Genomic DNA, 27,001 nt, shown 5'->3' with positions numbered 1-27,001 from the left:
CAGATAGCTGGGACCTGGTGGTGACACGGTGGACACACAGTTAGTTATATGGTAGGATGCAATCTTTGTTGTTCAGACCAGGATTACAAACAGTTTGCATAAATAATGTGTCCGACATCTTGTTGGTTACATTGTGTAATATTGCTAGAACTACGTTATGTCCCGTAATACAATTATTCATCCACCATATACAAACACATACGCCAGCGGTAAAAGCAACCTGAACAATGTAAGAATAGTTAATTAAATATACAACTCCAAAAAAACATGAGTATAAAATATCCCCCTTATTATAGGCATGCCAAGGCTAATTTGTTTGTTTTTTACTTTAATTGTGCAATATGTCAATGCAAAAAAATAATAATTCTGGCTTCCCCTCAGATAGCAAGTAATCAGTAATACAAATACGTTTGAGTATTGATATTAAGAGTCCCACTTAGTCCACAAACAATAGGCACACCTTAGTTCCATAACATGGGCACACACTTGAGACAGGCAAAGGTTGAGGCTTTCAGTTGGGAAAGACAGTTTCAAGTGCACTGTACCGTAGATAATCAACGGCTTTTTTTCACACTGTTTGGGCCTCTGTCTCATAAAGTTGCTTTGATTTATTCCTTCATCATATTTTAAATAGTTCACATGGTTCAGAGAGGTGGCAAGTCATGATGAAGCCTGGTATTGTGATTGTGTGCATTGAAATGTGTTTTCTGGAGTTAAATAAAAATTTAAAAAAGTACTTTGTCAGACAAACAATAAAGGACAACAGATATTCATTTATGGTCTGCAGGGTTTTCTTTATTGCACTTTATTTGGAAAAAAGGTCAGTGGAAAACTAAAGGGTCCAGCTAAGTGCTTATAAGATTGCCACACAGTATATTGGCCTGTTTTAACTATGCTCATACATACAGGACAATACTGGATTTATCTTTTATTGCAGTGGGTTACCCTCCTGTTTATCCAATGGTAGTGTAGTTCTTGCCCACATTGGTTGCATCCACGTCTACAAAGTTAATGTAAATCCTGAAACAGACACAAACAGAAATAAGTTAATAAGATTGAACATTCATGTTAAGCAAGTTATGTGAGGCACAGGGGTATTTGAGAGGTGCGTTTCCGTCATCATGTCACCTTTATTATGTGCAGTAAATGTACTGGTTGCTGTGTGTTTGCTACCTTTCGGGGGAGATGCCCAGGTGTTTGTTGAGCAGTCCACACAGGAGCTTAGAGTATTGCTTGTTGTAATCACTGCCTATCTTGCCAATACTGGTGAGGGAGCAGATTGCGCAGGGGTCTCCCTTTCCTCCAAACATCATCATTTGGTCAGCGTTGACATGCACAGCAAATTTCTGTTATATGCAAGATAGAGACACAAAACAGAAGTCAGGACTTCTTAAATACTGACGTCATGAATCCAAATTCTTCCCACTGCAACCCCAATCTGAAGTTCACTAACAAAGACCACGGAAATAGCGCTACGAGTTTACAGATGGGTTATTGCGAGATGGAAAGAGAGGGTCGGGTTAAGGAACCGGACAGGAGTCGAGGGATGAAGGGATGATTGTAGGAGCAGGAACGAGAAGGTTAGAGAGGGTCGTGAAAAGAGGGTTGGAGGGGTGCGATGAGAGACTGCCGCCGTCCGGTGGCCAGGAACTGGCGGGGATGGAGACTTGTGAGTGGGGGGCCGTCTCTTCTGAAGCTCTGGCTGTGCAGAGTCCGCTGTTGTTCCTGTAGTCCTGTGGGAGAGGGAGGGAGAAATAGGAAGACAAGAACAGGGTTGGGGGAGGGATGTGGGAACCGAGTTGAAGAAGAAGTGAACGGGTTCGATGCGTTAGGGCTCGGATGATTGGCCGAGTTTGGGGCGTGATCTTTGCTCCTGAATATAAAACACCATATTTATACAATTAAACTTTCCAGTAGTATTACTAAATGTTGATTTGTATTATTCTGGTTCGCGAAATGTTTAAAATATCTTGAAATTTCCTGCTAAAAAAGATCAAAATGCATTAAACCTAACTCTTTTAGAATCAGCCTGCAACACTCCAAACACAAAAACTTCCAATTACCAGAAACAAAAGTCAGGTGGCCTGACTACAATTGAAACTCATATTTGTAATATGTACTTGATGTGCAGTCTATTTCCATTTATGTTGTATGTGTCGGAGAACATTGGCCTAACAATGATACAAACTGTACATTTGTGGCAAAAATATACATTTTGAACTTTCTAAAAGGATGTTTCTCTGAGTTATACTTTTAATAAAAGTATTCAGCAGCAGCTTGTATGACATAATAGACGATTTGCTTTTAACCCGAGGGTTTATATTGTTACTGAATCAGCTGTTAATCATCTACCCATGCTATCTCTACAAATAACAGTTAGGACTATGTTTCGTTACTTGCATAAGAAGCCTTACTCGTGTAATGCACAATCTCTACTTTTTGCAGTTAAATGGAGATCATGCTTCAGGGGTTGGTCGTATATCCAGAAAAGAAAAGTTAACTATCGAGTTGATCCATATGGAATGCAGATAAGCCTTTGGATTCACAGTGAACACACAGATTCTGCAGGGATAAGTTACCTCTGCAGGTTTGCCCAAAGCTTTGGCCAGCTCCTCCGTCGCCTCGGACAGCAGAGCCGCCGGTACCTCGCTCTTGGCCACGTTGGTGCTCACCACGAACATCGGCATTATTGCTCCTTTTTCTAGTGAAGTCTCTACTTCACAATCTGTGTATGGTATGCTGGGACTGCGCTCTCTGCTGCCTACAGACTGTGGAAAAGACTTCTCTTGTGGAGCGTGCGACCACGTGACGAACGGACCACAGCGCCTCCATCCGCCTGGATGACTCTTCTGCTGACGTCAAACAAGTATTTCTGTTATTTCCTCGGGAAATAATGATCGCCGCAACGGTTGAAAAAATATTGCATATTTTTATTTTATTTTTTAGATGCAGGAGTGCATGATAATTACGGTACTGGGCATGCGCAGTGTCCTCAAGCATCATTGTGCAGTGCTGAAGGGGGCGAGAAGGAGCAGAGGCGGTTAGAGAGAGAGGACAGAAGTTGGATGGCGCTTTCCTTTGTCACCGTGTTTCCGTGCTTTTGAATGATCATCCGCGATATCACACAGTCTGTCGCCGATTCACGTCTAGGTCATGGTTGTCATTAAGAAAATAAACTGTGGCATGAATATAATACGTATACCCTTTTAAATTAAGAATAACGTAATAACTTAAAATCAACAGTTCTGAATTAAGGAGCGACACTTGAAAGCAGCATTTGTGTTCTATTTGTTAGCTGGGACAAGGTGGGGACTAAAAGTGACAAGGTGGACACAAAGTTACAGTTACATGGTAGGATGCAATCTGTATTGTTCAGACCAGGATTAAAAACAGTTTGCATAAATAATGTGTTTGACAGCTTGTTGATCATATACACAATATGATGTGTGCTCAGCTGCTAGAACTACTTTATGTCCCATAATAAAATCGACTCTATTCTTCAATTAAAACATTTAGATTACAAAGTTTTATACAAACACATTCACCCGCTGTTAAAACATCCTGTGCAATAAAAGAATACTAACTGAAATGCATAACAGCAACAAATATATATATTAGGATCAAATGTCTTACATATCATGGGCATACTTAGGCCCAGTGATGTGTATTTTTATTTACTGTCCTGTCAGATAATGAGAAATCAGTAATACAAATACATTTGTGTATTACAATCAACATCTCCCACAGTGTCAACAAAGACAAGGCAAACAGTAGTTTCACATACGTGGTCAAGAGGCATTCACGGTGAAGGCTGGTATTGCGCTTGTCTGTCATTAAAACGGTTCAAACAATCAAATTTCCCTGGGTGTTGAATCTAATAAAAACACAAGTTGCTTGTAGTTTGTCTTTGTCAGACAGACAATCAAGAACAACAAAGTCATTTATGGTCTGCAGGGTTATCTTTATTGCATTTGAATGAAGAAACAAAAAAAAGGTCAGTGCAAAACTATAGTGTCCAGCTAAGTGCTTATAAGATTGCCTCACGGTATATTTGCCTTGGAATTACCAGGTGTCTTTGCATCTTCAATTCAGTCTGTTTTAACTATGATCATACATACGGGACAATACTGGGATTATCCTCTATTCCAGTGGGTTAACCTCCATCTCAGCCAAAGGTTGTGTTGTTCCACCCCACATTGGCTGCGTCCATGTCTCCGAAGTTAATGTAAATCCTGAAATAGACACAAAGAGAAATAGGTTAATGAGGTTAAACATTAATGTTGCACAAGTTATGTGAGGCACGGGTATTTGAGTCGGAGTGTTTCCGTCACCATGTCAGCATTACTTATCGCATTATGTGCAGTAAATGTACTGGTTGCTCTGTGTGTTTGATACCTTTCGGGAGAGATGCCCAGGTGTTTGTTGAGCAGTCCACACAGGAGCTTAGAGTATTGCTTGTTGTAATCACTGCCTATTTTGCCAATGCTCTGGAGGGAGCAGACTGCACAGGGGTCTCCCTTTCCTCCAAACATCATCATTTGGTCTGGGTTGATACACACAGCAATGTACTGGTATATGCAAGACAGAGACAAAAAACAGAGGTCAGGATTTCTGAAACAGTGATGTCATGAATCCAAATTTCGCCCACTGCAACCCCAACCTGAAGATTTATTTGAAGCATCTCCAAAAATACGAGGTACATTTTCTAATTATTTTAATTTGACTGTTTAACCTACATTATAATTTCCTTACAAATAGGATCAGCCCTCAAAACCGCCACTTCACAGAACTGCTGACATGATAGAAGATTTGCTTTTAATCCGAGGGTTTTATATTACTGAAGCAGCTGATCCATCATCTACCCATGCTAACATCACAAATAACAGTCACGACTATGTTTACATAATTGCATAAGAAGCCTTACTCGTGCAACGTACACTCCCTACTTTACGCTGCAGTTACTGAAATGGAGATCAGGCTTCCGGGGTTGGTCGTTTTATCCCTCAGCAAGTCAACCTATCGAGCTGATCCATATAGGACAGAATGAATGCAGATGAGCCTTTAGCCCAGTGGTTCTCAAACTGTGGGGTGCGGAGGTATAACAGGTGAGGCGCGCGGGGAGATGCAGATATTTTCTTTCCTTTTTTCTTTCTTTATAAAATAACATAATAATCCTTTATTTATCAGTGGGGAAATTATTCTCTGCATTTTACACATCCTGAGTAATTAAGGAGCAGTGTGTTGCTGTGAAGCACTAGGGGTTCAGTAGGAAAAGATATTTAGTGCAAAAAAGGTTAATTGCAGCCACAATAGGCAATTGCGCCGAACAGCATCCCGTCAAGCGCATATTTATGTATACGATACCAGACAGCAGGCCTAGGTAGGAAATGCCCGGCCCGCCACTGGCACAGACTGTATCTGTATTGTTCTAACAAAGTGATTGCACATTTTATTTGTTTTTGTCTGATGGAGCAATCTGGTTTACTTGAAAGGGATTACAATTTTGCTCATTCTATTATTTGAAAAAGCATGAATGGAGGAGTCAAAAAAAGTTATAGCAATAAAAATTCAGAATGGACAATTTTGTTACAATTGTGTTGGGGTGTGAAACATTAGGCTTGTTCGTTAGAGCTGCGCATCGCCTGGAATCCAGACGAGAGCAAGCGGCCGCAGCAGGAGGCGATGACAATAAACTGCGATAAAGTCGGACAGTTTTCAGCTGCCTTAAAAGTAGACACAGGAAGTCACAGAAATACTGACTTCCTGTTATTGCCGAACTTTTGTCTACTTGTAGTTTACAGATCACATTTGGATTTATTCATACGTGTTTGTAAATATATATGCATGTAGAAATGTGTGTGTAGCTGCATCCTTTGTTCGTTTTATGTCTGCCTGTGAAATACATTACTACTGGGTTTGATGTGTGTTGGATAAATACGATTTTGTATTAACAACCACACACAATGTGTTTTTAGATCAAACATGAGATGAAAAGTCAACAATCCAGCGTTAAGTATTACAACTACACATAAAATAAGGATTTTCTACAACACATGGTGCTTGCTATCAGATCTAAGAGCCAATCAGCTCTCTGATGTGGCGACAGCCAGGCGTTTCCCATCAGCTACCGAACGAGCCTTCTGAAATCGACAGCCGCCTTGATCTCGTGGGATTATCGTTGACCACGTGTGCATGACGTCAGGACCAAGTCCGACACAAATCTAACCAGCATGCATTGCGCGCCGATCACCGCCGATCGATTCTGCGCAGAACTGGCTCATCTCGAACGAGCCTATTTTCTTCCTCCAAAGTGGGGCGTGACAGAACAAGTTTGAGAACCAGTGCTTTAGCCACAATCAGCTGAGCTCGCAATATACCACAACAAACACTCAATAATACTTAAATCACTTGAATTACTTGTGGTACAATATAAATACATTTAAATACATTTGTATTCTGTCTGTATATATATATATATATATATATATATATATATATATATATATATATATATATATATAATACTGTTATTGTAGATGATTTACTGTTTATTATATTACTTGTTTTTTTGTGTCTCTTGCTGCTGTAATCCTGCAATTTCCCCACTGCGGGACTAAAAAAGGATGATCTTATCTTATCTTATCTTAGATTCACAGTGAACACAGATTATGCATGGATAACCGTCCCTGTCCGGTTTGCCCAAAGCTTTGGCCAGCTCCTCCGTCGCCTCGGACAGCAGAGCCGCCGGTACCTCGCTCTTGGCCACGTTGGTGCTCACCACGAACATCGGCATGTTTGCTCCTTTTATTTAGTGAAGTCTCTACTTTACAATCTGCTTATGATATGCTGCGACTGCGCTCGTCTCTTCCTCACTTGTGGCGCGTGCAATCACGTGACGAACTGACCACAGCGCCTCCACCCGGCCTGGAGGACTCTTCTGCTGACACGCGACACAACACGTCAAACAAGTGGAAGCCGAGTATTTTCTGAGGTTATTATTCCCTTAAAAAATAATAGAGAACGCCACCACTGTTGACATCACACATTACATAGAAAAGAACGTATAAAATCGGAAATATAAAAAATTTTTCGAGGGTGCGGTAGTTCTAAAGTGTAGGATAATTACGGTACTGGGCATGCGCAGTGTCCTCAAGCATCATTGAGCAGTGCTGAAGGAGGCGAGAAGGAGCAGAGGCGGTGAGAGAGAGAGAGAGAGAGAGGGCAGAAGTTGGATGGCGCTTTCCTTTGTCACCGTGTCTCCGTGCTTTTGAATGATCGACCAAGCTCAACCGCGATCCGTGAAATCACACATTCTGTCTCCGATTCACGTCTAGGTTAGTCCTCCGGATTTCATCCTAGAAACGGTACGTATACGAGGCTAAATTAGCTGCTAGCACGACCACTTTCCAGACGGAGAGACTGCTGCTCCTCTCCTCGCTTAGCACTGCTGTGTGTCGACTGCGTTACACAAGTTTACCAACAAGCCAACCGGGCGACGGTCGTGTACACTGCTGGCAAAGTGGCAGTGCGGTCTTTAATGAAATGATAACAGAGGTGGAATAACGTAATGCTATAATGTTGATCCACTGTCACACTTAACGGTCGATACTATACAGAGTGTGTATAGTAGTTAGCTGCTAGCTAACTTAAGTTGGTATGTGTCACGTCCACCGACGTTGGCGGTTAGGGTGCGATGTGCGGGGGCTGTAACCGACGTTACGTGTGAGAATCGACGGAATGAAACTTTTGTGATCCCAGTGGGGAACTCATGACCTGCTTGCTCTTGTTATTGACCCATCCTCAGGCCACGATGATGGAGGAGTCGGTGGCCACGTTTGAGACTCATCTGACGGCTGTCATGGACAGCCTGATCCGAGCCTCGGTCTGCGAGATCAGCAAACTCTTCCAGGATATGGTGAACGACTACCTGGTGGAGCTGTCCCTCAACCGGAAGGAGAACGAGGCTCTCAAACATCGGCTGAAGCTCACCGAGAACAAACTGAAGACCGAGCGCAAGTACGGGATGGGCTGGGCGGCCACCCGCCGCAACGCCGGGCTGGAGGCGGTGGAGGGAGAAGAAGTGGGAGGGCCGAAGAAACGGAAAGTTGCGCGGGCCCGTAAGTATTGCTTGAGGATGGGTTTTTTTTGTTGTTGTTGTTTTTTTTTACTCTAAAACAATGAGGCCTTCCATCGCCTCAAGTTTGGGTCATAAATATAACCTGTCGTTACATTTAATACAAGCACCTTGCTAAAACATCTGACGTATTCGGTCGATTGTGTGACGTGAGAAACAGGGTTATTGCTGTGCAGTCAGGGCTTATGTGAAGACGCACTTGTTTTGTTGGAAACCATCTGGCAAGAGCTGATCTCTCTCTCCCTCCCTCCCTCCCTCCTTCCTCCTCCGCCTCCTCCGCCTCCTCTTCATGTTCGCTCCCTCTGTCCTTCACCTCCCCCTCTCCTGTCTCTCTCTCTCCGCTGCATTCTGTCCCTCCCACTCCTCTGTGCTCTTGCTCGCTCGCTCTCTCCCTCCCTCCCTTCCTGCATTGCTCCTCTCCTTCTCCCTCCCCCCACCTCCTTCACTTCTCTGTCTCTCTGTAACTCTTCCTCCTCCCCTTCCCGCTCCGCTCTCCTCCACGCCTTCGCCTCCTTCCTCTCTCCCTGCCCCCACCTCCTCCTGCTCTGTTCTCTCCTTCATCACGTTGCACACACACACACTCACTCCCCTCCTCTGCTCCACTCCTCCCGCTCCTCTCCTCCACCACCATGATTACACACTCCCTCTCCACACTCCACTTCTCCTCTCTCTCTCTGCTCTGTTTCTCTCTCTCCTCTTTTCACCCTTTCCTCCTACAACATGTCCTCCCTCTCCTCTTCCTCCTTCTCTCCCCATTGACCCTGCCAACTCCTTTTTTTTCTTCTTGTCTCCGCCTCTTGCTCTCCTCCTCTCATGTGTTTTTTTTTCTCTTCTCCTTCCCGCTCTCTTGTCTGTCCTGCTACGCCCCCTCTCTCCCCACTCATTCATCATGCTCACTCCTCCTCCCCCTGCTCCTATTCCTCTCTCCCTTCCCCCCACGCTCCTCACTACTCCTGTTCCCCTCTGCTTCTCCAATCCCCTCCTCCTCCTCCTTCTCATCTCCCACTTCTCCACCCTCTTCTCTCCTCCAACTCTCTCTCCTGGCCTTCCAATCATCTCCGCCCACTTCTCTCTCTCCCCCTCATATTTCATTCTCTCTCTTTCTCTCCCTCTCTCCTGCCCTCCTCCTCACGTTCTCCTTCCTCTCTCACTTACCTCCCACCATTCACTCATCTTCCTCTCTTCTCCACAGGAGGCAAGTCAAAGAAGGGCCCAGCAGCAGTCTATGGCAAAGGCTGGCCTGGAGGTGTGTGGGAGGAAGGAGGAGGTGGTGGAAGAGGAGGAGGAGGAAAGGCAGGAGCTGTGGGGATGATGGCAGGAGGAAGAGGAAGAGGGGGAAAGGAGGCCAGGGAGATGTACCTCATCCAGTTCCCCGGGGATGAAGAAGACGAGGGAGGGATGATGGAGGACGAGGAAGGGGAGGGCAGCCTCAGCGGTGAGGGGGAGGAGACTGCCAACATCAAAGAGGAGGTGAGGGAGACAGGCTTTCTCAGAGGAGGAGGAGGAGTAGTAGGAGGAGAAAGTGGCACAGCATCTCTGCACTGCTCAGCGGCTTCTTTTAGAAAGAAAAAGAACGCAGTCAGAAAAAGAAAGATAACACAGAGAGAGTTGTGCCTGTGTTTTTCACTCATCAAATCACTGCAGAGATGTGGATGAAGGCTATTGATTTGGTATTTAGCCCCTGTTGAGGAGGGCTCTCCACATCTGAAGTGCGGCAAGCTTTTAGGCAGAAACACTACTGTAGAGGTGAAAAGCTGTTTGGTATTCCACCACGTGACCGAGTGGCAGGGCACTGATCCACTCTTCACTTGTCTCCTGTAGTTGAATATTCAAAGCATGCAGAATGTGTTATTAGCCTCCCTGTGAAGTCAGTACAAGGTGTTTTTGATGTCTGATAAAATGCCTGTAAATAAATATATACAATCGTATAGCATGGTAAACATATCTTATTTATATATATATATATTTATTTATTTATTAGTGGCAGAATATACAGCTGTGATGAGCGTTGCATATCAGATTAAGAGCCATTTTGGAAAAGGCATTTACAAATTTAACGATGCATGTCTTTTATACCTGATCTGAGTTACTCACCCAAGTAACGATACTTTCTGTGCTTCTCAATGCAGTTTGCACCAACGGAGGGTTATCAACCCGCCTCTCTCCAGCTAATCAAGGAGGCTTTGAAGATGGACCCGCCCAACCAGAGCCTCCACACTGGCTCCAAAGCCCAAAGCAAAGGTAATGAGCCCAGTACACACTGATTGAGGGAGGGGAAGTTGGTGAAATGTTCCGACACTGAATAGTTTGGAAGATGGTGGAAATGATTGCTCACGCCAGCTCTCTCCTCCCCCTTTTGTAGGCGACCTGTCCGATCGTCACTCTAGCCTTCATTCAGGAGAGAGAGATGAGGAGGACTGGGAGTCGGACTCAGCAGAGCCGTCGGAGGGGGGCATGACTGTGGATGAGCTGAGGGGTCTGGAGTCTGCACTGAAGGCTGAGAGAGGCCGTGAACAGGCCGCCATGTCGGCCTCTGAGCCTGTCAGCCCTGACTCGGAGGTAGAGCAAGGCAGCGAGAGCAGCCAGGCCCCAAAGTACATTGGTCTTGATGGAATGGAGCATGACGAAGAGCTGGAGCCACCCACCCTGCAGAGAGAGGAGCAGATAGGGCAAGGACGGGTGAAGGACGCCATCAAGGCCGAAGTGGAGCTGAGGTCGGGCTGGTCGAAGAAGTTGAGAGTGGACAACTCGGCTGCGGTCATGACCGGAGAGGACGTGGAGGAGGAAGAGTCGGAACACCTGCCCCACCTGTGTGCTTCAGGGAGCGTCGGAGACAGCGGCGGGGAAGAGGAGGGTGGAGCGGACCTGCTCCACTTCTGCCCACAATGTGGAGGAGGCTTCACCTCACAGGCTGAGCTGGAGGAGCACCCTTGTCCGCTGGGAGCCTCCCCCTCACAGAACAGTGGAGAGGACATTCTTTTCCCGTGTGCCCACTGCGGCAACACGTTCAGCCACGCCTGGGCTCTAAAGAACCACGAGTGCGCCTGTGCCGCCGAGAGACCGCACTGCTGCGAGATCTGCGGGAAGCGCTTCACGCACTCACGCTCACTGGAACGGCATAACGTGGTGCACACGGGCGAGAGGCCGCACCGGTGCCCGCAATGTGGACGCACCTTCAGTCGTCTCGGCAATTTGGAACGACACCTGCGGATTCACACAGGCGAACGCCCGTACGGGTGTGAAGCGTGCGGGAAGCGGTTCAGTCGCGTGGAGTACTTAAAGAGACACCAACTCATACACAACGGCGAGAAGGCGGCACTCCAGTGCTCCAACTGTGGAAGTGGCTTCAGTGATGTGGAGCAACTGAAAAATCACCAGTGTTTTTAAGAGCCTCTCCTTAAAATGTCTGATAGAACTGGAAAGAAAAAGCGGGTTTTTTAAATTGAATGTGGGAGAAATCATGTGATTAATGCCAACAGATGGTGGATGCTAATTTTATTCTGGAGTTGCCTTTCATACACGCTCTGACAGGAAGTCAAATTAACTTTAACATGAAGACGCAGATACATGTGTGAACAATTTTTGTTAAGTAATTAAAGAAGACAAATGTCCAAAGTTGACAGGAAGTCAGTTGTACCTGGTGTTTCTCTATATTTAATTCTTCAGCCATTTAAATTTGAGGTGGTGTAATTTGTATGTACAAAGCTTGTACTTATTTATTATGATTGAGTTGTAAATCTTTGTCTTTTTTATCATTAAGTTAATCATGTTGCAACCGATGCCCTTGTTTTTTGCCAGACAATATAATTGACAGCTTGGTATTTTGTATGTTTTGTGTTTTGGCCATATCATCAAGAAATAAATATTTCAATTTATCAGAAGGCCTTCTTATCCTGTTCAGTGTTTTATTGTAAAATCTTGGGGTTAGTAAACACGCAAGATCTTATTTTTTCCGACCATCACGAGACAAGTTGACATTTAATTTATTAAACATAAATGTATTGTATTTATTTAGACTCTGACACTAGGAGGCCTGTAAAGTTGCCTTCTGTCTTTAATTGTCTTCTGGTGCATGCTGGGATTGAGATGGACGTTGGTGAAGTTGGAGTACACTACCTGGCTTTTCCTCATAGACAAACAGAGTATTTGGGATTTTGAGACACTAAACACAAAGAAACAAATAATACAGAAAACACAATACCACGTTAACCTCCGTGTAGAATATGATGCTCCAGCCAGCAGCTCGTTAGCTTCGCGTAAAAACGGGAAGAAGTTAGCCTGGCTCTGTTCAAAGGTAAACAGCACCATGGAAGCTCACCAATTAACTTTTTTTTAATTTATTTTTATTTTTACTAAAAACAACAACTCTTGGATTTATTTAGGCTATTTTCTGGCCTGGCCTAGTGGCTTAGGGTTGGACAGAGTCAGGTGTACTGGTCTATGGGAAAAGGGCTGAAAAGTCACAAAACAAAAAGTATTCTTTAACTTTCTTTTCAGTTTGGATGTCCAAAATATTTAATATTTTTGTTTGTTTTAATGTTCAATTGTTGTAGTTTACAAATTGTTTTGGCTACGATGGTGACATATTATTTATTATAGTGTAAGGGTAAACATTTAGTAATTGTACTATAATTTGATATAGACCCAATGAAGCAAAGCTGGATTACTAATCATGCAAAGTGAGCACCAGAATTCCAGTTGCTCTAAAAGCTCCAGGCTTTAAATTATTTAAATAAAAATGGGTTTGTGGATGATGCACCACTAAAACACAACATTGACTGACATAAAAAGGGACTTAAACTTGGTTCTGCATGAGAACCTGCCAGTCCAGAAAAGGGTTCCTGTGTCAGAATTGGGTTTTGGGTTTTTTTTTCTTCCGTTTTGTGCATAAATGTAATATAGTCCTGAATACATGTGTGTTTATTTAAAATACCACATAGTCAGGCTGGAGCCATGTAGTTTTCCAGCATAGGGAAACTGTGCACCAGATAGTGGGTTATGTTAATCCAGATTTACATGGAAGGGTATATGTTGCTAAAGTGATAACTAATTAAAAAACATTTAAAAAGCAATCTGACAGTCACATTCAACACAGTTTGTCCTAAAAGGTAATTACTGCTCTAGCATGTCAGACAGTAATTTGTACTTTATACATGCTGTTGGCATTGGGTGGTCTGCCTCCTGCAGTACATACATAGAGTACAAAAAGCAAAATGTGCAACAATTTTATTTGGAGGTGTTGACATTTGTATGAACAAAGTTAGTACATATTCAAATGATAATCAATAATAATCATCAGAAGTCTCTTCACCCATTATGTCTTGTTTCATTAGTAAAATCATGTGGTTAGTTGTTACAGGATGACAACATTAACAAAAGGGAAAAATATGTATTTAAACAAATCTTAATAATTGTAAAAAAAGATTTCATGTCCTGATTAATCAAATGCTCATTCAGCAATGAAAGAATAACAGATGTGCTGTACATGGTGAATAATGCAGTGCACACCCAAGACAGTGTTTAACCTTAGCTACTGACACTGTCCATGAAACAGAGTGATGGGCATGGCCAGCCTCTGTTTCAAGATGCCCTCCAGAGCCTCTAAAGACATGCGCCTCACATCATAGCCCCTCACCGCGGCTCTCGCCTTGACATTAACTGGCACAATCTCCTCTCCACTGTTGCGGTCATTCCTTCCCACTGCAGCATATGTGGGGAAAGAGGGCTTCACATACTTAGGAAGGTTGGATCTGTAGGATGGGCAGCAGTAGGCGGACCACATGTACTCAGGAGCAGACACCCTGTTGTTGATCCAGCGCGGTTCAGACTCATACGGCATGGCTCCGGTGATCACATGCATCGACCCGTTGCAGAAGGCCTTGAATTTTTTTAAAACCTCATTCTCCAGACCATTCCACGTTCCAGAGTTGGAGCCCGCCCGCTGAGGGACAATGTTTGTCAGTGTGAAGGTGGCCTCACGGTCTTCTTTTGTCTTTTGGTGCATGCTGGGGTTGAGATGGCCCTTGGTGAAGTTGGAGTTCCTGTAGTCCTCAAACACGGCCTGGCTCTCAATCACGTTCTGGTCCACAGTGGAATGGAAGCGTTGCATCTCTGCGCTAGCACGGGAAAACGCCAACTGAAAGACAGAGAGAGAAGGACACATCATTTTTCTTAATCCATGTACGTATAATTAGTGTGGTGTGTGACTGATTCAATTAAAATTAAAACAGAACTTTATACGATTTACATTTTTCTTTCTTTGTTACGTTACCAAAGAAAAGAGCATGTGTGTGGAAGCATTTTTCTATTTATGGTGTCTTGTAGGTAATAGTTCGAACTTAATTGCGGCAATCAGACATTGACCACAGCAATACTTAAGCAGAAACTATGAGTGTTCTCGGTCATATTGTCTCATGTAGACAACAATTCCAAACAGATCTACAGGGGAATGCGGATATTTCTTTTTTACTTTTGAAATTATTATGAGTTATTAAGACACACTTCACTAAAGCCCATGATAGCGATTGCTTTACTCTGTCTTTTTTAAGACACAATTTTTCCTGCTAATCTATTTAATGACAGTCAACACTCTGTTTCCACTTTATTAGGTACAGCTATCTTAAACCAATGCAGCACAACACAACAAATTATACCTCCATGAATAATAATAAAGATTTTAGAGAGGTTTTGATTAAACTTTTGGAAGATGTAGTTTTTGATTCTGTTTGTTTTTTCGTCCACCCTCAAATGAGGTGGACAAAATGATAATACATCTTATTTAATAAAACTAATAAACTGGGAGTATAATCACAGCATATGTAAATACATCATACTGAACAAAGTAACGCTCAACAGATTACAGTCTTAAAAGCAAGTGTCTGCTCTTGAACACTGTTTTCCTACTCACTTGAGGTTCAAACATCCAAGTAGAATTGGGCCGCTTGCCATCTGCAGGACCGAGTGTGTACGCGGAGTACAGTGGTGAACGATGCTGGGGGCGATACAGGCTGGCAAAGTGGTACTGGTTGTTGTAGCGCTGGCATATTGGCTGGTACCCTGCTGCAGTGATACCTTTTGGAGGAGTTTTATTATAGAAGAAATCAAGGCACTGGGAGAAGTCGTTGCTGATCTCTCCAAGAACCAGCCCACCAAACCAGGGTAGGAGGAGAAGCAGAGCTCCCGCGGAGCATTGCAGTATCTTCTTTTGGGACATCGTACACAACAGAGCAGCAGGTCGGCTGTATGGACGTCTTCTGAAAAGAGATACAAGCGAACACGCACTCTGTTGACAGACTTCCTCCCAGACAAAGTTAAATACAACCTCGTGGTGTCCTTTCAGCGTCTGACTACAGGCGTTTGAGGGTTCCTCTTATATATATACTGACAGCGGGAGTCCTGGGTGAGAGTAGCCCATACCTACCTCTATCAAACTTCCCCTGCCACCAAGCAGTCAGGCGTCTTCTGGGAATCCATTGCACTGCATATCCTTTTTTCATTAGTCAGCTGAGGTGGAAATAATCTTGTTTTGAGTCTTTAATCATTTGGGGTTTGTAGCAAGTTGAAACTCCAAAACGTAAACTGAGCATCACCGTGCATATTCTTGACTACAATAGATAAGCTTCTTGAATAGATACAGTATATATCTTCCATGTCAAATGCTAGAGATAAAAAAAATGTAAAAGCCTGTGTTAAACACTGCATGAACTGACGCACTGGTGCAGTTTCTGGTTGCTCTTGTCTATGTCCCCTTCAGGAGCAGGTTTTTTCAACAGGAGGGATTGCAGACCTCTTCAGGTGGTTCAGCATTTCCAGCCAAGCGGCCGTCCCCAGCTTTCTCACACGGTCTAAAAAGATGAAGCGACGCAGGAGACTTCGAAGTGACTTGCACGATGGATTGTAGTGAGATGTTTGTGATGCTCGAGGTGCAAACACTCATTTTGATTCTTGCATTTCAATTCAATTTAGTTCATTATAGCCCAGAATCCCCCCCAAAAAAAATTGCTTTACAAGAGCTTTACAATCTTTACAATCTGACAATGTATGTGGTATTGTCCTAAAGATTTGCTTATTATTCTTCCTCTAAACAAGTCAGCAAGTTTCATGTTCTGTCTCTCCAGTTTCTGTGTGGTCTCATATTTCTTCCTTAATTGTGGGAACCACAAATATTTTCCGGAAGACATGTATACATGCTACCTACAGTACTTCCATTATTTCTCAACTGTTAAGTTAAATGGGAAAATCCTCAGTTTCGGTCCATCTGTCATAACAAATATATGTTTTATATTATTCAGAAATAGTTAGACTGTAGAGAGGATGTACATAAAATCTAGGTCATGTTCGATCATCTTTTGGGCTCAAGACACACTTTTTGTTATTTTAGCTCATTGAAAGCAGGACTTTCCTTAACATCTCCCTCTGCCTCTCATCAATAAGATATTTATACATTATTTGGTTATCTGTGCTTCTGAAAATCTGAAATCTGCTTTCAATACAATCTACCAGGACTAAGGGGGATTTTCTGGACATATTTAGACATCTCTAAGATAACAGTGCCTGAACATTGAGTCATAAATGTGTTGCATGAGGAGAAATTACAGGACATGATCAGGGATGAGAGGAGTGCATAATGTATGAATCTTTTATTGTATCTTTGAGTTGTGGGCAATAGACTGTTTATTATCGTTTACTATCGCCATCTGGTGAGCACTCAGAGACATGACACTTGGAAGCAGCCAGACTATCCAGGACACAGAAGCTCTTGATGGTCAGTGAAACTGTTTGTGAGTAATAACAATGCCTTTACAGTCACTGGTGATGAGCAGCAACCAGTGGATGACCTGGAATTACCACAGTTTCAGTTTCCAGCTGCTCCATAGTAACAGTGATGCAACATTTGAGGAGGGCGATTGAATCCTATATGTCACGTTGTAGCCTTAGATGTTTGACTGTCTGTTATAAACAGACATTAGCTACCTGTTAGTGATGATGACAACTACACATGCAGAGACAGGATTGATCCTCTGCATGTAAAAACACACCTTAATGAGTCCTGGCGCGCAAAGAAAAGCTGTACTGATCTAATGTGTGTATAATCTTTCAAGAGAACACTGTAACACATTTGACTTATGTCAATCATTTAAATAAAAGGCAGTCCCCTGCTCACCCAAAAGCAGAAAAGAATGCCATTAGCTTTGCGTGTACATTCTCTTCCTGGTTTACTCTGTCAGCAAGTTTCTCTTCCTCTTTGTTTCGTGTTCCTGACTCAGAGGCTGTAGGCTGTGTTTGGGAACTTACATTAAACACTTTTGTATTCTACAGCTTCACTCTGAAGCACAACTATCGAGTCCTTTAAAGATGACGTATGTACTCCTGTAGTGCTACATGAGAGCTATTGTAACAAATACAGCATGTGATGTGTACACAAAGTAGCGAATAGCGATAGCAACTTGAATACAAAGTGAATGTGTTGGCTATGCAGACATAAATGCAGGAAGTTAGCTAAAGTAATAGGGAATTGTGTTAGCCTACATTTAAGGAACATGGTGTAATATTTAGGAAGATTAATTGGTAACAATTAAATATAAGTACATAACTATGTTTTAGTCAGAGTCTAATCACCTGAAACTAAAGATGGTAGTGTTTCTTCGTTTACTTTCTAAAACGAGCCCCGGTGCTAAATTACCGGAGTATTGATAAGCCCTGACGTTACTGGTGACTTCATTCATACTTTTTGCATGCAATACAATATTTGAGAGTAAAAAGGCAATACTTTATCAATACATCTGTGAATATGTAAACAAAGGTGAAACCTAATTTAATCGGCCACCTTTACAAACAAGATAAAAAACAAGCTGTCTGTCTGAAGTTTTGTTGCTGTGAACATAACTGCTGCTGCTCTATGAACACTATGTAATTATATATTAAATATAAATTGTATTCCTGTTCTTAATGTAATTTTTTTTTTAAAGCAAATATTTAGTCATGTAGAAGAACAGAGTATTGGGAGGGTTGAGCAGAGGGGTATTTAGTTGGTTGCAATCTGCAACTCACCACTGGAGAAATACTTAATATATATACCAACAAGATACTTGACCTCTGATCTTTGTGTCAGATGTGCATTTGGACCAAACTTTATCCATCAACAACTTCTTCAAATTTACAACATTAAACTTACATTATTGTAAGTAAATGATATTATCCCAATGTGTTTCAAAATTTAGAATCAAAGATGACTTATGTTTTTGTTTTTTGTTATTGGCTTCAAAGTAAGAACTCTTCACGCACTGACTGATGATTCCTTAACATTATAACGTTGATATGTATTACCCTTTATTAATTAATTTGAGCCCAAGTTGGTCTTAATGCTTTCAATTGTTCTCTACGGCATTAGTAATAAACTTTGTCTTTGTAAAGGGTGATTTATGAGAAAGGAAAAATGAGATAACATCATTAACTTAATTTGGTAACATGTGAGTGTTTTTCCGTTGTCTCCGGGCTCATACAGACTGTACAGCAGCAGCTCCATCGAGCCTGTTGCTGCACGCCCTCCGTCTCTTCCGTGAAAACATGCAAACGTTGCTGTGCTGTCAGACCACTCCCTCTCTCAGTGTGAACGGGAGAGCACTCTTTTCTTTCACTGTGTTGCTATCAGACGTTTTGCTTTTTGTTTAAGGACTATGTGCTCAGCCGAGAATGGCGGACGCCAACGCGATTGAGGAACTACAGTCGGAGCTCACCTGCCCGGTGTGTTTGGAGCTGTTCTGTGATCCCGTGATCCTCGAGTGCGGACATCACTTCTGCCAGCAGTGCATTATCCAGTGCTGGGAAGCCAAGGCGGACGAGTTGTCGAGTTGCCCCAAGTGCAGAAAGTCGAGCGGCCGCAAGCTACGACCCAACTCGCTCCTGTGCAACGTCGTGGACAGCGTGCGCAGAGCCCGCGCCATGGACACGGCCGCTGGGACAACCGGGTGGGCCCCCAAAGGCGCGCTGGAGGAGCCGGAGGAACGGGAGCCCGGGTCCAGCATGAGCAGCCTGGCCTCGTCCACCGGGCACTGGCCGCGCCTGGGCATGGACATGGATATGTGCGAGGAGCATGAGGAGAAGCTGAAGCTGTACTGTGAGGACGACCAGCTGCCCATTTGTCTGGTGTGCGGCATGTCGAGGGACCACAAGACTCACAATGTCATCCCGATTACAGAGGCCTTTGAAAACTACAAGGTAGAGTTTAGATCAGTCTTCTGAGGCTCCAGGCATGGCAAGATCATCTGATACAGTTTACACAGAACAAACTCTGAGATAAGTGGTGATGGCTATCTTGACATTGTTGATAAATTATTGTCATTATTATGTCATTATGTATCACTATAACTTTAAGTATAATGTTTTAGGAAGTGCCACGCTCTCCTCTCCTAGTTCTCGAGAAGAAATGTATCTCATGTTTGACAAACATACATGAATGTCAAATTAAAGTGAGTTTATTAAGATTGCATTTAATAAATGAACACATTTGCTCTGGCATTAGCCAACGGATTTCTTTCACAGAGCAGATGCTCAGGTATTTTTAAAAGCAGACTCCCTGTTTGGCCCCGGGAGCCTTTGGGTACTCTGTGTTTTACAGGAATTCAGCAGAACGGTGTGAACTCCTATACCGCCCCTACACTTTTAACCCTGCTGCTGACCATCATCGGCTTGTTTGAACAGTCGCCCTGAGAGGCCTCTCATATTTCACTGACACAGGATTTCCATTTTAGTTATAATTTGTGGGTCAAAGCAGTCAGTTGAGGAAGGGTGAGCATCATATGACTCTCATTAAAGATGTTGTTGTTGTTCAGAGCAGAGGCACCAGTCAGATGGACTTTAATCTGGTTTAGTTACACCACTTCTTCACAATGTTCAGCATGTGATTGTCTATTTCTGCTGCAGGATAAGCTGTCTGTCGCTCTCGAGAGGGTTGAACTGCAGACCGGGGAGGCCACGCTCTTCCAAAAGCAGACCAATGAAAAGATCCTCCTCATCAAGGTATGGAGATACGCGTGTTATTGTTTGTGATGCATTGTGAAAGACAGGAAATATACTGTGTGTGTGTGTGTGTGTGTGTGTGTGTGTGTGTGTGTGTGTGTGTGTGTGTGTGTGTGTGTCTGGAACCTGAATAGCTGGTCGCTAAGCAACATTCACCTGCACTCCTTCACCTTTACCTGTGTGACAGACAGATGACTTGTCCTGATTACGACGGGTGTGACACAACAGGTTGTTACTCAGCCATGTTTGTGTGAACGTGATGGTTCTCATGTTTTGCAAATGCGGAGATTCTTCCTGAAATCCAACAGGCAGTTCATAAACATCCATGCACGTCAAGTCATGTTTGTCTTTTCTCAGAATCTCTTGATTCCCAGACGACACACACACACACACACACACACACACACACACACACACACACACACACACACACACACACACACACACACACATACGCATACAGAGAGTACAATAACAATGACACACACCCTCGCAGAAGGAGATAACGTCTGTTTGAGTGTAGGCTGGGTCCCTTTTTCCACCACAGCAGCACTCGCCTCTAATAGAGGTCTCTTTGTGCATTTCTGTGTGTGTTTTACACAGAAATATATGAGCAGCATCTTTGAGTGTTTGAGCGTTTCTGCTGCAGCAGTTAATCACACTCTGCTTCAGGCTACTTTAAACTGTCTTTCTCTGTCCTGTCTGTCTGAACAGCTCAGTATCTTTATTTTCCTTTGTGTATGTCTGACCCAGTTTATGTGCACACTCATATATTTTCACTTCTTGGTTTCTCTGTCGGTGTGACAGGATGTGGTTCAACAAGTTTTAGAGGAAGTTTGGCAATGTGTGTGTGTGTGTGTGTGTGTGTGTGTGTGTGTGTGTGTGTGTGTGTGTGTGTGTGTGTGCGTGTGTTTGTACATGCTTATTATCTGGCTCCCTGTCTATGTACCTGTCTTGAGAATAAATTAAGTATTTATATTTTTTTACTAAATTAATTATATTAAATAATTCTAAAATATGATATGAAAGAGGAACTCCAGCGACACATCAGAGTCTGTCTACAGTTCTTGAGAATTACTGCAAAAAAGTACAAAAGTTGTCTCAGGCTTTTCGTGGCTCCAGAAGGAGCTAGCGTAACCGTTAGTGGTCCAGTTGCATTGTGGGTAATGAAAGCATGGTGTGGGTTGTATATTGCATTCATTTGTAAGTAGCATTTCACTCTTATAGTTGGTCATTTATAGTAATTTATAGAATGTTTTGGTATTTTAACCTGTAACAATCCATCATATTTCATTAAGCTCATAATACTGTAATATTGTGTACTTTTTAATTTTGATGCTTTGGCAAAACATTTGTTTTACTTTCATGCCAACAAAGTCACATTGTATTGAATTACAATTACAGTACAATATTATTATGTGAAAAAGAAGTATAAAGTTTAATGAAAGTGAAATGTAGTAATTCACATTCTGCCACTGACTAAATTAAATCTATTCAACCTAATAGTGTTACAAAGTGCAGATGAAACTGTCTCAATCTATTTCCAAAACAACTCAACAGAATAACAGAATATAAATACCAAAACGTACCTGTAGGTTTGGTGTCCGTTCCTCACAGTCATCAACAAGACATCTTCCTTCATATTTAACCTTCTCCTTTCATCTGGTTTCCAAAAGTGCAACAAAGCAGCGGTTTTCTTCCACAGGTGATTCAGTGAAGATTTGGCCTGCGATGAAATACGAGTAGTGGAAATTTTATTTTGCATGTTTAAAGTGAGATTACTTTGGCTCAGAGTTGAAACATCACAACATATTTCCCGCGTTGTTGCTGATGGAACTCGTCCCTGTGTTTCAGGAGCGAGCAGGAGATCTGGAGGAGATGGTCAATGCAGAGTTTGGCCGTCTGAGGGAGTTCCTCCTGGAGGAGGAAGAGCGCATTAAGGAGAAACTGCAGAAGCAGAAAGAGCAGAAGCTCAACCAGCTGGAGGAGGCGCTCACTGAGACCACAGAGCAAATCAGTGAAATGGAAAGTATAGCCGAACAGCTTCGCCTCAAACTCGGAGAAGAAGAAAGCCCAGAGCAACTCAAGGTATAAGAGAAGATGATACCCAGATAGACGCGGGTAAAAAGATTGCATTAAGAAGCCAGCTAATACCAAATAATATTGTTACACTCTAGAAGTGCAGCAGAGACTGAAGTATTGTGCAAACATTGGCTTGTTTTGATCTATTTCAGGGAATCAAAGATTTCATCGGAGGGTGAGTATCATCAAAATCCTTCATCAGCACCGAGTTACTCATTCATTTCTAGTTCTTCTCCCCGTAGATCTCTATTTGTCTAAATCAAAGGTCTAAAGTCAAAAGGAAATGATGTCTTGTTTTGTAATTAAGTGTTGCTGAAACAGGATGTGGGGGCATGATTGTTAGATAGCGCTTCATCTTTGCCACACATCGTCATGCCTACTGGAGGCAGAAAGTCTGAGAGAATTTCAAACTTATAGGATAAAGGATTAATCAGTGTCTTGTTTACATTTCTTCTTAAAGAGGTGGCCTGAACAGATACGACTTAAAGGCCACAATGTGCTGCTCATGTCTTAAATCTTCACCTTTTCTAAGTAAAACAAAAGAAGAATGCTATAATGTTTTAGTTTTTTTATCAAGATGTTCTTGACATTTCATAATGCCACACCGCCCACGTGAGCAACGCAGACCTGGCATTCAGAGGCCTTTTGCTTTAATTTATTTAATATTTCTCTCTGTCAGGACTGAGAGCTTGTTTGAGCGCCCTCCAGAGGTGGGTGAGGATCTGCAGTCAGGAGAGTTTCTGGGACCTCTGCAGTACAGAACCTGGAGGAAAATGAGCTCAATTTTTCAGCCAGGTATATAAACACACACACACACACACACACACACACACACACACACACACACACACACACACACACACACACACACACCATGTGAATCGACTCATAAGAGCAAATAATCAATTGAGCTCCAAAAAAACTGGATCCTACTTCAACAGTGTTTCTGTCAAACATTTGTCTTTAAGCTCAAGTATAGATCCCACTTGGAAGCCACTTGAATCCTTTTCAGACTTTAAAACTCCACCAGAGCCACAGAAGACTTTATAAAATTATTTACAAAGGCTGAGTAGTAGTCCTCCCCTTGACTAGTACATCGACTTTGACATTTGGTCAGTGCTCCTTTAAAAAAAAAAAAAAAGTGGTCTATAACTACAAAAGACTGTTTTGTGCTTTTCCTTTTCTTGTATCAACCTGCTCCGTCTCGAGGAGTTGAGTCATGATGCAACACAAGTTTTCTAGCATGACAGAATCTGATTTCTAGAGTCTTCCTGCCACTGGATTGAAAACCTATTTTAGGTAATTTGCCAATGACATGTCATACATTGATTGCGTAACACTAGACTGCAGTAAAGGATTGAATGGATCTATGGAATTACATCTTGCCTCAGTATCATTTATATTTTATTTGTATCCATGTAGCTGATGCTCTTATCTAGCTCGTCTTACACTAATTGAGCAGGTAGGCATTCAGTATCTTGTTGAAGGTCACAGCCAAGGAGTCCGTCTCGGGTCATTCTCTGTTAACACACGTTTGTTGTTGTTAAATTGGTCCGTTTCTAATTATTCTTTTCCCCTCTCAGCTGTCAAAGCGGTGACCCTGAACCCAGACACAGCCTACCCGTGCCTGTGGGTGTCCCCGTGTCGCACCAGCGTCCGCGTGGGAAGAATCCAGCCCAACCTGCCCAACAACCCAGAGCGCTTCACTCTCTACAACATCGTCCTGGGCTCTGAAGCCTTCTCCTCTGGGAGACACTACTGGGAGGTGGAAGTGGGCTCCAAGACAGCGTGGGGTCTGGGTGTGGCCACGGCCTCCGTCAACAGGAAGGATGAGATCAGCCTCTGCCCGGATGATGGTTTCTGGACCCTGGTGCTGAGGGATACCGCTGACGGCACCAGCGAGTATGAGGCATGCACCGACTCGGAGGAGAGCCTGATATATCCCTCCAAACCCCCCAGCCGGGTGGGGGTCTATCTGGACTATAGTCGAGGTGACGTGGGGTTTTACGATGCAGGAAACATGAGCCACCTCTTCACCTTCTATAATGCAAAATTCAAAGAGCCAGTCTTCCCGTACTTTAATCCCTGGCCGATTATCAACGGACACAACCGGGAGCCGCTCACCGTAGTGACGCCACACTGGGGATAGAGGTCCTCTTCGTCACAGGACAGATTCAGAATAATGTATTTTCAAACGTTTTAGTGACATCTCAAACTGAACTGCCAACTCTGTCAAAGACACTACGCTCGACTTCAGCACAGCTGAGGCTGTATGAGCTGCAGCTGCTGCGATAGTCAGCCAATCACACGTCACATTAAATCAAAGAACACTTGCGGTGATTGGCTGCGAATACAATCATGCAAATAGTTTACTTTGTTCTAGATCTGGGTACAAAAAGGATTGAATGCAGGTATTGTTTAACAATTGTTAGCAATAATAAAAACAAAGCCTTGCGCTATAATACTTTGTATTGGTTGTGAATTCATTAAAAAAACGGTAAAGGCATATTGCTTTCTAATGTATCCAAAGACCTAAAGATTCCACTTTCTGAGTTTTCTCTAGGAGCGCTATGGAGGATCATGTGACTGCTCGGTAGAAAACATGGACATAAACAATGCAGGATAAAAAACAATCTGTGTTGCAAATATTTTATGATGAAGAGGATGCATTCAACACGTGTTAGAGCTTACGGGTAAACACAATGCATCTTGGTGACCAACACTGTATGTACCCATAACCTTTCTCCTTCAAGCAACTTTAACTAGTCTCTGCAAAACATATTTTTAATTGTATTCAATCATTTTGCTGAAATAGCTTACTGTGTGTTTTTGAAATAATGTCTTACTTGTTTACAGTTGTATAGCTGTTATGTAGCCAATCCTGTAATTCTAATGACATATTTCCTAGAAAGTAATTGACTTTTATATGCCTTTACTTTACAAGGGACACTTGCCTCGAAATGTCCCACCACAATACAACTCTGCAATATTGTAATTTTAAAGTACCGTGTCTTCAAAAGTTTTGACGAGAGAAAACGATTTTAATAATATGATTACATTTCCTACTGAAGTTGTTTTGACATTTAATTCCACCAGAGGGCGCCTAAAACAAACTGCATGCAGCATCAATCTGCTCCACAGCTTCTTTATAATGCAACTTTTAATGGATCATATGGAAGTCAACCTCCTCAACTGCAGGCAGAGGAGAGTTCATCTCAAAAAGTGTATTCATATAGCCCAATATAAAAAAAACTATAAATGTGTATTAAGGGAAAGAAATGGAAGAAACCTGAGCAACAGAGGAGGACAAACATAAAGTAGATGCTGTGTGCAAAATAGATCATTGCAAAATTACAGGATGGAAAATCTGGAGGACGATATTACAGCTGGATTGTAAACATGTATGAACAATTAGTTTGTTAATTAGTACTCTGTAAATATCCCCCAAAAGAGGTAAAAACAGCTAGTCGGGGTGTCAAAACATTTATATATTGTTCTTACCTGTTATCGCAAATACATATTACAATATATGTCCGATATTCATGCCTGGAAGAATCTTTTAATATAAGTTTCAGACCAAACCATTTCTTAACTTTGACATCAGACATCTCTGACGAAGAGACAAGAAAACCAGAGAGAGAGAGAGAGATTGCTGAGTCTCCAAAACATCTGGTGAGGTCGCGGATACATTTTTACATAACGCACTACAGGCATAAAAAGTTGAAACTTCCTGTTTGACACGGACTCGAAACTAAAACCTGATTCATGATATTGCATGTTCCGGCCGTAGATATCCTCAAGATAAACATTTGATTACCTGTCGCCTGTGTTTGTGTTGTGTTTACCTGTCACTGATACGCACAATGTGTTTTTTTTTCAATGTCCAGTTAAGCAGGGTTAATGAGATCCCTCGTGCCAATTGAGGAGTAATCTGTGACTACTATTACAAACAAATAAATAATGACAATTGGTCTGACCCAAATAAAACTATCTATTATCCATGTCGGTTTAATGTTTGTGCGTCATCCGCCTATACGTTAAAGACTTCACCTGTCAGGGTAATGGCCAGTTCTTTCCCACTGTCCTCATCTGTAATTAGATATTGCAGGCCGATAAACAAGTAGTAACACAAGCAGTCACTTCTACATTACTTTTGCCACTCCCTCGGTCATTCATCCCCGTCTTTGATCGGTTTCAGGGAAGGTCAGAGTTAAAGAGATTGAAGCTCCTTTTTTACACGTTCTCCTTGAAAATTCAGTGTTTTATTCCATCCCTCATCTCTCTTTTCATCTTGTTCATCCATCCTTTATCTTTCCTCTCTCACATAACTGATCTGTTCCCAAAATACAACCCCTATTTTTAACCATCAGCGTCATGTAAAGTAGCGTTCTCTGTTATGGATCTGTTTCCTGCCTCCCGCTGATGAATTTGTTCCCTCCATCCATCAATAATCAATGGGAGAGAGGGCGGGCGAGAGGGGCTGAAGGAAGATGGAGAGCCTTAACGACGGGGTGGGCGTGATTAATGGAAAAATGAGAAACTGGAGAGAGTTCAAGCTATACATTATCCCTCATTCTGGAGAATATAGACTATCAGGGTCTGTTTCAGTCTGAATTGTTTAATGCGGGTTATCAGGAGAAGCAGAGAAGGAGGGACATTTCAGAGGAGTCAGTTTCGGGCAAATAGAGAGCCAAGTGAGACGTGCCAACGTCCCCGTTTTTGACTGGAAGGAGGGAAGACACAGACATGGGTTTTATTGAAACAAAA

General features: G+C 42.7%; 4 protein-coding genes across 4 annotated transcripts; 2 read left to right on the top strand and 2 right to left on the bottom strand.

The window, feature by feature from the left end:
* Positions 1–779: 779 nt before the first annotated feature.
* LOC306746340 (macrophage migration inhibitory factor-like) lies at positions 780–2,757 on the bottom strand. The gene is made up of 3 exons (XM_079229240.1): positions 2,580–2,757; positions 1,174–1,346; positions 780–1,020 (listed from the first exon to the last, which is right to left on the bottom strand). Exons 1-3 carry the CDS (start codon positions 2,685–2,687, stop codon positions 954–956), a joined length of 348 nt encoding a protein of 115 aa, XP_079085366.1. The 5' UTR covers positions 2,688–2,757; the 3' UTR covers positions 780–953.
* Positions 2,758–3,946: 1,189 nt separating this feature from the next.
* LOC306746337 (macrophage migration inhibitory factor-like) lies at positions 3,947–6,858 on the bottom strand. The gene is made up of 3 exons (XM_079229237.1): positions 6,662–6,858; positions 4,396–4,568; positions 3,947–4,232 (listed from the first exon to the last, which is right to left on the bottom strand). The coding sequence occupies exons 1-3, from the start codon at positions 6,791–6,793 to the stop codon at positions 4,166–4,168; spliced, it is 372 nt and encodes a 123-aa protein (XP_079085363.1). The 5' UTR covers positions 6,794–6,858; the 3' UTR covers positions 3,947–4,165.
* Positions 6,859–7,810: 952 nt separating this feature from the next.
* On the top strand, positions 7,811–11,973 carry LOC306745797 (uncharacterized protein; the record flags this gene model as incomplete). The annotated part of the gene is made up of 4 exons (XM_079228637.1): positions 7,811–8,117; positions 9,327–9,604; positions 10,264–10,375; positions 10,497–11,973. The coding sequence occupies 4 exons, from the start codon at positions 7,811–7,813 to the stop codon at positions 11,519–11,521; spliced, it is 1,722 nt and encodes a 573-aa protein (XP_079084763.1). The 3' UTR covers positions 11,522–11,973.
* Positions 11,974–18,771: 6,798 nt separating this feature from the next.
* On the top strand, positions 18,772–25,237 carry LOC306746278 (zinc-binding protein A33-like). Its single transcript, XM_079229175.1, has 6 exons — positions 18,772–19,351; positions 20,057–20,152; positions 22,007–22,240; positions 22,387–22,409; positions 22,914–23,029; positions 23,818–25,237. The coding sequence occupies exons 1-6, from the start codon at positions 18,827–18,829 to the stop codon at positions 24,381–24,383; spliced, it is 1,560 nt and encodes a 519-aa protein (XP_079085301.1). The 5' UTR covers positions 18,772–18,826; the 3' UTR covers positions 24,384–25,237.
* Positions 25,238–27,001: the final 1,764 nt, after the last annotated feature.

The sequence above is a fragment of the Taurulus bubalis genome, assembly GCF_910589615.1.
Source record: "Taurulus bubalis genome assembly, chromosome: 13".
NCBI classification, from domain to species: Eukaryota; Metazoa; Chordata; class Actinopteri; order Perciformes; family Cottidae; genus Taurulus; species Taurulus bubalis.
The sequence above is the reverse complement of the archived record's forward strand: the minus strand, read 5'-3'. Positions and strand labels throughout refer to the sequence as shown.